Raw genomic sequence first — 12,372 nt, 5'->3', positions numbered from 1 at the left:
AGAGAGAAGACAGAAAAAACAACTTTCACGTAATCCAGACACAGACAGGTTTCACTCACAATGAATACTACTAAACCTCAAGACAATGAAAATTCCACTTCATCAAAATTGCAAACATTTACCTAATTAGTTGGAAAGTTGAGTGAGTGAAAAAAAATTGATTAAATTTCTCGATGGGTTGGCTGTTAATTTATCATTGTTGAACAGGGTTGAAAGGTAAAGCCAACAGAATAATAGAAGATGATCACAAAAACACAACAAGGTTGATAAACAATGATTTCAAAGGAAATGGCATGTTAACACTCCAATGATTTTACAATTGCATCGAGGCAATCAAAAATCAGTGTTGATGTAAACTGTTGAAGAGATGATGGTTAAGATGATGGTAATGAAGAAAAGCAGAAAAAAATGAAGTTAGAGTTGGTTATATGATGATTTATTTGATCGGTTGAGTTGAAGATGAAAACGATTGAAGATTAAGAGTCTTAAAAATGAAAGGGGAAAGGTTTGAAGGAGATGAGACTATTGATGTTGTTGTTGTTGTTTATTGTTAATGATAAATAGTGAAATTACAAAAAAAAAGTGTTTCTACTGAATTGTGTCATTCAATTTCCAGCTCATCGAATTTTCAGTTTCATCAATTTTACCAGTTAAACCAGATGATTTTTGGTTAACCTTTTCCACTTACAACTGTTTTTACCATCGCCATCTTTTCGCCTGTTCACAAGATTATTTATTTAGGTATTTCGTGCTTCACAATTTCCCTGTAATATCTCTGAGTGTTTCATGTGTTGATCAACTTAATTTACTTGTGTCAACAGCTCTTCATTGATTATGCATCCCACATTATTAATCAATTTACTGAGAAAATTAGATTAGTTAAACTACTTCTCAACCTTCAATGTTTTGACGCCAAGATCAACATATTGTTACCTTTAAACAGCCTCTGGTTAACTTAACATGGTGAGTAAACTGTAATTTGTATATTTTTTTATAATTTTCAGTTAATCGAACCACAAATTATAAGTGAAAGTCAATTATTTATTATGTTAATCAACTTTACATATGAATTTCCATTGTGGCTCCATCTAATATTAGACAATTAAGATCTTCATATTTTGTTTACATTTTTCAATTTTCTGGTTTATTATTCTTGCGTCAGTTTTAAGAAAATTAAAATTAAATATTTTACATTTGTGTGAATTTGAACATTTCTTCAAGTTTTATTTGAACTTATGATAAGTGAAGTGAATCAATGGAAGATTAATTTGGCTTTGAATTCAATTTTCTTTCAATGGAAAGCAAAATATTGACTCAAACTGTTCATTGTATTAGTGAAAGATTTATGCTAATCATCTTAGCAAATCAATTTTGTGAAGGTTTCTGGTTATCATTACCCAAATAGAGATTGAATTTAAAGAATATCAGCTTACAATATCGATTAGTTAATTAAATTATTTGAAAAAAACTATCAATCAATTAAGTTAAGCCAACAAACTGAATCTTACCAAAGCAAAATCAAGCCTAGACTCTACGGTTAGATACATGTAAGATGATTCAACGCGTACACGGTGATCGGAAAGTTTCTGGTGTGTGGGGTGGAGCCTTTTCTGCGTAGAAGAGTATCGGTGAATAAAACAGCAAATCAATAAGTGTCTTTGCGCGTAGAAGGGGAAAAAGCCCCTCACACCAGAAACTTTCCGATCACCCTGTACTCTTACAAATTTGATTGAAATAAATTGAAATTGAACTCTCGATCAGACTCAAAGTTAAATTTGAATTAACATTTAAATTAACAAATTAGAGTTCAACATTAACTGAATTACAATGAATAAGCAAGATAGAAACCAGTTTCAACCTAAAAAAAGAGTAACATCAATATCATCACCAAACCAGCCTAACCTTACCAATACCCAAGCAATTGCATCTTTTATTGATACTTTACTTTGTTAAAAACCCTAATTAAACCTAATTTTTGTCAATCGTATTAACAGTGATTGAATTAGTTGCTTTAAATAGTCTCTAATCAAGCTGAACAAAAACAATAGTAAATAAAGCAATTTTAGGTCAATACCTAAAGCATTTGAAAGATCAAAAAACAATGAAAAGCGACTTTTTTGGTGTTTATTTTAAGTCGATCAACAATAATCATTGTCATCGATTAAACACGATGATAATGTTTGATAATAATGTAAAACCAATGATTTAAAAAGCATTTGAAAAGCCATTACAATAGTTTACCATTTAAATGAGTAAATCTGTAATTGAATCAGAAAGCAATTTCAATTTTCACAGCAATTCAGCTCAGCAAGTTGAACCTTTACATTTAGGTCTTTGAATGTCAATAAATAATTCAAAACAAACCGAAAGACAAATGAAAATGATCAATTTTAATGAAACAATTGTCAATGTTGGATGTAACCAGAAAAAAGACCAGAAAATTTGTATTCTCTTTATTGTCTTTAATTGCATTTACTCATCAACTGTATAAATGTTAATGTATATTGAGCAACAATTGTCAAGGTTTTACCTTTTCACTTGATTATTCAGTTTCATTATCAATATTGAATCAAATTAAATGGAAATCTTTTCTTATTCAGTGATTACTGACCCATGATGGTGAGTCTCAATTACCTTACAAGTGATTAAACCTACAAAAATAACAATTGAACAGCAGCCTTATTCAACAAGTAAAATAAAACTGTCCAGTAAATGTTGAAGTAACAAGCAAACAGAGTTCACATTAAGTTGACCTTAACTGACAAGTTGAATTGTCCAATTGAACAAACAATGATTCAAGTGTATTAGCCGATATAATCAATGAAATGTTGCTCAACAAATCATTACATTGAAATGATATTTTAATCAAAAAACATCGACAATCTTTGTCTCTAACCTGACAAATATATCATTACAAACAGAGCATTCACTTTGCTCAACAAAACCATTTTTTCGCCTTTTCAATTTTCTGGTTATTCTGGTTAAGTTATAGCAAAATGAAAAGCTTTATTTATGAATTGTTTCCATTAATCGAGAATCCAAATGAAAAGAAGAGTAAACTGTTTGAAATGAGAAGCTTTTCAAAAGATATTTAAAGGTATTTCAAAGTAGAGAATAGCTTTTCGAAATGTTCACCAATTTAGTTTCAATGTGCAAATAAATTATCTTTTTGTCTATTCTAATCATGATATTAATCAAAATCACCAAAAGATATAAAACCAAAGACTTTTAATGTTGATCGTAAAAAAGGTTTTTATTCAATCGACTGGTTACCAGATAAAACCCAATAACTGGTTGCATCCAAATTGGCTCTTTATTCATATTCATTACGATTCCAGGTAAAACAGATTTTGATGTTGTGTTACATGGAAGGTCACAAGACTTATGGTTGATAAATCTACTGGGAGTGAAGAAAATTAATTGAAACAATTTGTTGACAAAAAGTCTGTATTTGTTTTCGATGTTTTGGAAGCAATGAAAGTTGAATGTCATGAACCTCAATGTTTAGGCTGATCTCAAGTTGAAGATGAACTTTGAATAATGCTTTTCGTCTCGATCAACAATCTGTGAATGTTGGTGCAAGTATATGTTGAATAAACTATAACCTTAAACTTGATTAAAGACTAATGTGAAGATAATTTTCGTTTTTTTTTTCTTCCATTTTTTTCTCTCCTTCTGAAAACTCTTTTAGATTGGATTCAATTTTCATAGTCAATCCCTTTTTCACCTTTTATTTATCACCTGTTATTTAGTTGGAAGTAGTTACACTTTTTCATGGTTTGATTCATCATCTTCACCTTTACTTTCACCTAAACGATTTTGGTTTGATGATGAAACCCTGAATCCAATTGGCAGTTCATCATCATTCATCTCTTCCCAACCAAACGCTCGTAAAGATGATCAACTAACCCTCTCTTCACAGATGCACACTTCACACAATTTAACTCGATTTTCCTTCTCACCTGAATCAGATAATCGATTTGAGAAAATTTATCTCAAATTTATTTCACAGCTTCCATCCAACTCGAGATATTCAAGATTTACGCCTAAATCAGAAAATAAATTGTTCACTTCAGGTAATTACTTTCAAATAAGCTTAAAGAGAAAAAAAATTCTCACCTAATTCAAGTCGATTCTTTATTCTGTTAATGGAGAAAAGATTAAATTCAGCTTTTCCTGATCAACGATTTGAATATTTTAACCTTCAAAATTTTCTTTTCTCTTGAAAAATCGCCTTTAGACAAAAGAGTAACAGCATTTTGGGAAGATCAATATGAATCTCCGTTGAGAGGTTCGTTAATGTCGAACCTGTTTACACCAAGAGAAATGGAGAAAAATGCCTTTCAAATGAACTTGAATTTAAACATGGAGCCCATCAAGGAGACACATTTGATTCCACACTTTCCATTACCTTCAACCTCATCTTCATCTCTCGAACCCTTATTCACTGATTCGCCTTTGCCTTCTTTAACAACTTCTCATTTTGGTTTCACTCAAGAACCTTCTTCCACTTCTTCCGGATCATTCAATTTGGATGATAAAAGAGAACGAAATTTATTCCGAAAAAGAAAATTTTTCCGTGAACAATCGAACCTCAATTCAATGGCAACTTCGACCCACTCCAAGCCATTGCCTTCAATGCGTAGTCACAAGCATCTCTCAACAAGTGATCTTGTGGGTAAAGAGAGTCGAGCTCTTGATCAACTTGCTTCACCAGCTCTTGTTGCTGATGAAAACAATTGTCGGACAATTGTCAAGCAAGTAACTGAACTTCCAGGAGTTCGACCTAAAAAGATTGTCAAATTGATTCGTTCACGTCGAGCTTTGAATTTGCCAGATAAACATTTAATCACCTTCTACATGTCCAAGAATTGTACCGAACCATTGATCAAATCGAAAGGTGCCATTGCAACAGCGAGCAACTTGAAAACCGTTAAAGGTAAAACTCTTTAATCCATTCTAATCTTTCTATTAATAGTTTGCTCTTTGTTTCTTTCAGTCTCCATTTACAGGCAAAAGTTTTTGAACAGCTTCAAGTTACCCGAAGAAGTAAACTTTGATTACTGAACTCTTCAAATTTGAATAAACCTGTTGATGCTGATAATATACGAAAACATTGAATCGTGAAAACGAATTACTTAAGCTTATTAAATTTTACTTTTTTAAATAAACTTTCGACTCTCATATGTACAAGTTATAAATTTAAACGAAATTCAATATTTTCTTTCAGAATAAAATTCATTTCTTCTGGTATATTCATGGATCAATTCAATTTTTTTCCTGCAAAAAGCAAAAAACTTCTTAACCAGAACCAATTTTTATTCACTTGGAATTCAGGAAAAGGAATGCAAAGTAATCCGATTCTTGTGTTTTCTCAATATTTAACCTTTTCCAGGGTAAAATGTTTTCTCACTAGAATCACGTTGATATTGTTGTAATATGATGATTCTGATTGTTTAGTTATTTCCTTTGAGCATAAAAAATAAAATGATTGTTAAAAGTAACATTATAAGCATTAATTTGTTTGTCTATCTAAAGGTTGCACATCGTCTAGAAGTTAAAGCTTCGAAAGGTATTCTCTATTGAGCATAGTGATCATGATAAACAAAACAATTTCCGAACAGAACTTAAGTTTTAAATGGTGAAAATTGAGTGACAGAAATAACGACAAAAGCAGGATAATGGTGAGTTGGAATGGCTATTGTTCAACAAAATAGAGCAAAAACAAAAACAAGAATTCAATAGCAAAAATAGACTTGAAATTTTTTAGAAAAGACTTAAATCTTTATGACGAGACTTGCAATCCAAGCCATTGAGCTTAACCACAAGATCAATGATCATCAGCTTGAGTCCAACTGGCTTCAGACTCATCATCAGCGCGAGGAGCAACAGCAACCGGTAACTCTGGTAAGTTAGGAAACTCAGCTAATGACAACAAAAACGAACTTCATCGATCCGTAATCACATAAAATTTCATTGAGCATATTGAAAACTCAATGAATGAAGATTGTGATTTCATCTTTTTTGATTCTAATCATGCCTTTGGAACAATTTACAACTAGTAAATGTCATTCGTAGTGCTTGAGTACTTGTTTGATCTGTAAATTTTTGTAGGTCTAAAGGTGAAAGGAATTTAGTTTTGACCATTCAATCAAAGAAAAAACACTTTTCAGTGTAAAATGATACATTTAAATACCATTACTGGACGATATTTATTTTGCATTTAAATGTATAATAGCTATTGGCATTTTATTTGCTCGAGTCTTCGGGTTGCATTATTTTCATTTCAATAGGTTGCAAAGGTGATTATTTTGATTTACTATTTGCACATTTTGAGGAAAGTATTCATTTTAAATGAACTATGTGAACATTTGTTTGACCAAATTGACCAGTTTCAATAGTAAAATTGGGTAAAAGCTTGCTTACAAGCAATATTTACTCGCCCTCACTATTTATTTATTTTGATTGCTTGACAAAAGCTCATGCAACTGAATCAGATATAGTTTCTTCCCATCTTCGAATCTTCATGTTTTTTCCAAATCTCTAGAGATTGTTCATGTCTAAACTTTTTTCTTCCCTTTTTTTCATTCGCAGCAAAACTTTGTGCTCTTCAAATTTTGGACTTTTTTTGCTTCTCAATTTTTGTCGTTTCCTCTTGAAATTGGACGAGAATACTAAAAAACCAGACAAATATGAAAAAATGTTGACTTATGAAGTGTGTTGAGGTGAATAGTGAAGTTAACTAAAATTTTAAAACTCGAGGCAAAAGTTTAAAAGTTGAATGATGCAGCAGTTTCCAAGGTAAAATTATGAATAATCTATTGGAATCAAAATTTCATGATTAACATGTTTAATGATCATAAATTGTTTTTACTTGAATTTGGTAATCTCAGTATAATTGATGTTTCAAAACTCAAGGGTTGAATTAAATCTCTTTCACTGTTGAAACGATTGACTAAACAATCAACTTTGGAAAAATAATGAAGGTTTATCATTTAATTGGCATTTAATAAGGATCAGCTTATGAAGGAAAGAAAAGTGAATATTCATAGTTTATTTTTAGCTTCATTTGATTGCATTTTCGAGCATCGATTGGCGTGAAAATTCAGGATTAAAAGATTAACTCACAAGTTAAACAACACTTTTTCATCGCTCAAACAGTTCAACTAATTGATATCTAGAATGGATCAAATTCAAGATTACTGTAACTACATAAATCCAGAGCGATTGAATAAGATTGATGAAAGTTCAAGTCAAGAGTAAATGGCAATGTTGAACATATTTAGTTGCTTAACTCCAGAAATAGATTTTTTTCATTAGTCAGTTTTGATTAAATAAATGAAAATTTGTTTGCGAGCTATTGTGTAACATCCGAGAATGTAAACCAAAGTCAAGGAAGAACCATTGTTCATGGTTGGTGGAAATGTACACAATTCATCATGAAAAGTTCATTGTCAAAGGAGCTATATTTGGTTTCAAATGTTATATGAAGACTAATAATAACATTTTTATTAATAGAATCGTAAGTCAAATGATGAAACAAAAAGTGATATCGTTACAATGCATCTTTCACTCCATGCAATGTTTAAATAATTTCACCTGAAAAATTCTGATTTAGTGAATATAGCTAAAGTTTTTTATGTAAAAACATATTTCTTGACAAGTGATGATTAAGAATTGAAACTTGTTTAATATGTTGAAAATTGTAACATTAATCCGTTCACAGAGAGTGTATTCAATTTATGTGCATAATTTGTCATTTCCTTTTTGTTTAATCTTTACTGCTTTTTTTCATATGTAGTATTAATATAACTTGACCATCGATTTGTTTTGCAGTTGAAAATTGCAACAGATCAAAAGGTCTTGTTTGACAAGTGAGAGAGTAAATTTTCTAAATGGAATAACTTGAGATATTCTTAGGAATTGTACTGGTTTTTAGAAACTTATGATTATCAGGTTTCTTGAGGATTGCAAGAATGCAAATGCTCTTTAAAATGTGCTACTGAATTGTAATATCTACTTGATATCTGGTCAAACATGTAAAATGATATTGTATCGACTCTGCACTCTTATCTCTTTCCCTCTTGAAAAATTTATCAAATAAATGCTATCTACAACTATCAAGAAACAATTCAAAACTCGACTTATTTAAAAGAGGTCAGCTAAAGTTATCAAATGCTAAATTTAAGCATGTTTAAATATGGATCAGGACTACATATTAGAAGGGCTGCAGCACTCGCTTCACTACAAACACTTTCCATTTATAATATTCTTAAGTCGATACTAGCTCTTAATAAAACTCAAAGAATTTCACCAGATGAGAATTCAGAAACCGATCAGTGATTTTTGAGACCACAAAAATAGTTCTTGAGTAGATTAGTGAGAATCGTTTGAATTGTTTTCACCAAGTATCGGAAAGGGTAACATCTGTCACCAGTTGGCCTTTCATCTATGTTATTGATATTACCTATTAAAGAATCTTTTAAACTCGAATCTAGATTTTGCATGTAGTTTCGTTGTTTGCGTAGCGTTGGGGAACCACAGACAACATTATATGATATCTCAAATTTTTATCGTGTCATTGGAAAAAGTCACACTTAAGTATAGGAAATATACTGACTATCGTGAGGTAGATTACAATATCAAAGTTAGATAATGAGATTAGTTCAAAACCAAGCGCGTAACAGCTATCTCGGAAAAAAACCAATCGAAATAACAAAAATAAACATTCAAGCCTTCAAATTACTACATATACAAAGTTTGAAACCTAAATTGCTTAACGTTTTAATAATAGTGGTCTTTTAAAATACCAAATTAATTTTAATGACTAAACATTCAACTCAAAATCCTACAAACTTTTAAACCTTGCGCAATCGTGAAACGTCTTCCCAACGCGAAATGCGAGCTGAAATTTTCAATAGCCAAGTGTACAAGCTTACGAAAATCAATCCTAGCCTATCAAACACTTGTTGTGCCCTGTTTCTTCACTCAAATCTACTTATTATCAATAATACAGGGTGGCCCAGAATACAGTATATTGTGTTTTTTTTGCATAACTTTTTTATTTCTTATTCGATTACATTCATTTTTGGTATAAATATTCTTGAATAACCGGGAAGCAATTATAAAAATTGTTCAATGTTCCACCCTTCGTTTTCGATGACTGCGTGCAGCCTATTTTTTCAACAAGTGTCAAATGCGGTCGATCTGATGTGTTAGATGATGCAGATGCCATTGCTTATAACTTTTGTTTCACTCAAGATAAAAACTAAATTAGTACACAATATTGAAGCACAATTACTAAAGATATGAAAACAACAAAGAAACTTTGAGAATATTTGTTAAGAAAAAAATGGTGGTCAAAACAGACGGCCAAAACCCGAAAAACGAACATATTTTTGAGCATGCGCAAGTTTATCAAAAAGTTGGCAGAAAGTTTGAAATTTCGATAATTGTGCTTCCCGGTTATTCAAGAATATTTATACCAAAAATGAATGTAATCGAATAAGAAATAAAAAAGTTATGCAAAAAAAACACAATATACTGTATTCTGGGCCACCCAGTACATTTTATTCACCAAAAATGCCCACATCTAAAAATGCATGAGGTCCTTAAAATGGGTTTTAAGCAAGCTAAAAAGACTTAACTTGTAACAATAGTGGATAAGTTATGCACGATCAAACAAGCTTCAAAGGCATTACATGACCGGGTGATTTAGGTCACAGGGATAGTGGTGTTTCATACGCTTCTAAATCATACTCCCCCCATTTTGATATCAGTACTACCTTTTTTCCATTCTAGCACTAATTCAGTGAGTTTATTAAAATCTAAAATTCAAATTTCTGTGGAATAAAATGTATGAAGTTTGCAGTGATTCAAATATCATTTAAATCAAAAAGTTAGAATTTGCACCTAACAAGTAGTTGATTTAAAATTTACCCCAACAAGTCGAACAAACTTAATCCGAGCGGGGCAGGACACGATGTCACGAGACTAACGTAATCATTGATAACGCGAGTTCGACGATATCAGTGAGCTCGCGTTATCAATGGTCTCTTTGGTCTCGCGAGTTCAATGTCTTCGTACGCAAAGCAAAAAAGTGAAGTATTTAAATCGATAATCATGACGAAAACGTGAAATTAAAAAGACTAATTGTATAAGAAAATAGCACACAAAACTATCTATCATAGTTCCAGATCCATTTATTTGATCCTGGAAAGAAATCTCGATTTTGAATAAAAAAGAGAAACTAGCAATATATTTGTAAATCAATCTATTTTTTCATAAAGATATCTCAAATAACTTGCAAAAGAGTGCTGCAATCCTTTTACCGGTCACCCAGCTGTTGGGTTAGCAATTAGTGCATCTAGCACATAAACACCTTTTCCAGTTCAAGGTATATTTTTCTTCTTATTCCCATCGCACGGGCCAACTTTACAATCATGGGACGGTCCACAAGCAACTCTGCAGTAAGACTGACGAGTTCCAGCTCGACGGCCAAGAAGCCTTGCCCGCAGTATAGACAGCGATACTTAGGTTCCTTTTCTTTGGCCGTCCAGCTCCTAAATAATTTTTAATCATCTGGTTCAAGGCCTCATGACACATCTTTGTCCGTGTTCACATCCTGAGCTAGAATAAGGCTATTGGTCCATGCGGTGACATAGACGTGAACTTGTTCACCGCCAATCCGCAAGTATCCTTGCTGAACTTGGTCACCGGATGGCTCCCACTAGCCACTGCGCCTGATCTCTCTTGGTCAATGACGGTAGCATCGAAATCCTCACCATTACTAGCATCACCATCCGTGCGGGAAGTGCCAGGTCGGTTCGGCTCTAGATGAGCAATGAAAATTCTAATTTTTTGATTTAAATGATATTTGAATCAGTGAAAACTTGATACATTTTATTTTACAGAATTTGAATTTTTAGATTTTCATAAACTGACTGAATTAGTGCTAGAATGGAAAAAGGTACTGATATCATAATTAGGTTAGTATGATTTATAAGCGTATGAAACACCACTACTCACGGGGATCTCATGAATTGTCTCTTGAACTCCAATCATTGCATTTTTAGAATCTCTTTCTGTTTGAGGATTGTTTCTGTAAACTCTGACGAATCTTGGGTTGTTTGATGTTTGATCTGAATCTTGGACGACAACAGTCCTGAATAACTCTTCAAAATATCTTGCACCTTTTAGAAAAATCGCTAATTGCAAAACATCGTGAATTTTGATTTTTCTCGCGTTGTTGCATTTCGAGTTGGTTTTTTCCAAGAAAAAGGTGAACATGGCCTGCTTCACGCACGGATATCACAATTAATGGAAAGCCCGTACCAGAAAACCCCTAAAAACATTAATCTCCCATGGAGGAAATTGATCTGAAAAAAGTTACAGGGCCACAAATGCGAAAAATAGCAAAAAACCACATAAATGTTTGTATTGAAGCTTCATTTTAAAGAAAGTTTTTTTTCATATTTGAATTTTATCCAGAAATTTTATCGACTGTTTTCGTGGTTTTTTGCGATTTCTTCGAAAACAAAAAAGTTTAGGAATAAACTGATTTCAGATTTGCATCCTTCATGATCAATTACACCTAAATAGTTTAGTTTGATAAAAATATCTATCTCTACGTCGATTTTATTAATCATTTTGACCTTCGTAATTAAAACATTTGCGACCCTGTAACTTTTTTCAGATCAATTTCCTCCATGGGAGATAAATGTTTTTAGGGGTTTTCTGGTACGGGCTTTCCATTAAACCCACTTTCATTTTGATCTGCCCGTACCAACGAGGTTACTTCCCTTGTGAGAATAGAAAATGTAGTTTAATGATGATTTCATTTGATGATGTACTAATCCATTAACGAAAAACACATTTTTCATTCTTACTAACCTCTTTCAGCAAGACATCAGCAATCACAAAAGCAGCATTTATAAAACTATCCTGATTGCTGTATTTATCATGGTTACTCCTTCCGGTTTAAATATCAAATAATGAAAAATGTTTTTTTCTATCATCATCATCATCATTATGATACAAGTTGAATGGATAATAAAAAATAATTTTTATCATCTTTCATCATTTTCCATCTTGAACAACATGAAACAACATTTTAATGGCCAATTAAATTACCATTGAAAGGCAATTTACTTATAAACATGAATATATCCTTTCAGTATAAGTACATGCATCCAAAGATGAGCAAAATAATGTAAAGATAAATTAAGTAAAATAATCAAATCTCTCAACCATTTTTACTCAACATTTTATTGTTTTTCCGTTTTCATTCTGACTTTTCCTCTATTCAACAAAACGAGCACAAAAGATGCTAAAGAGAGTAAACAGAAAAGGCAGCAAAAAAATTAAACTTGT

General features: G+C 31.9%; 1 protein-coding gene across 1 annotated transcript; it reads left to right on the top strand.

The window, feature by feature from the left end:
• Nucleotides 1-341: 341 nt before the first annotated feature.
• Nucleotides 342-5,253, top strand: LOC107365258 (uncharacterized). Its single transcript, XM_015932734.3, has 4 exons — nt 342-963; nt 3,692-4,076; nt 4,241-4,939; nt 5,000-5,253. The coding sequence occupies exons 1-4, from the start codon at nt 961-963 to the stop codon at nt 5,065-5,067; spliced, it is 1,155 nt and encodes a 384-aa protein (XP_015788220.2). The 5' UTR covers nt 342-960; the 3' UTR covers nt 5,068-5,253.
• Nucleotides 5,254-12,372: the final 7,119 nt, after the last annotated feature.

The sequence above is a fragment of the Tetranychus urticae genome, chromosome 3, assembly GCF_039701765.1.
Source record: "Tetranychus urticae isolate SD_2017Ah chromosome 3, NJAU_TeUrti_SD_1.0, whole genome shotgun sequence".
In the NCBI taxonomy this organism is placed as follows: Eukaryota; Metazoa; Arthropoda; class Arachnida; order Trombidiformes; family Tetranychidae; genus Tetranychus; species Tetranychus urticae.
This window is presented reverse-complemented; position numbering and strand designations above follow the sequence as displayed.

Bases quoted from the DNA above. Each gene is read 5' to 3' on its own strand.
- LOC107365258 (XM_015932734.3), top strand. The intron at 4,077-4,240 runs GTAATTACTTTC...AATCGCCTTTAG, and splicing joins AAATAAATTGTTCACTTCAG to ACAAAAGAGTAACAGCATTT. The intron at 4,940-4,999 runs GTAAAACTCTTT...TGTTTCTTTCAG, and splicing joins CAACTTGAAAACCGTTAAAG to TCTCCATTTACAGGCAAAAG.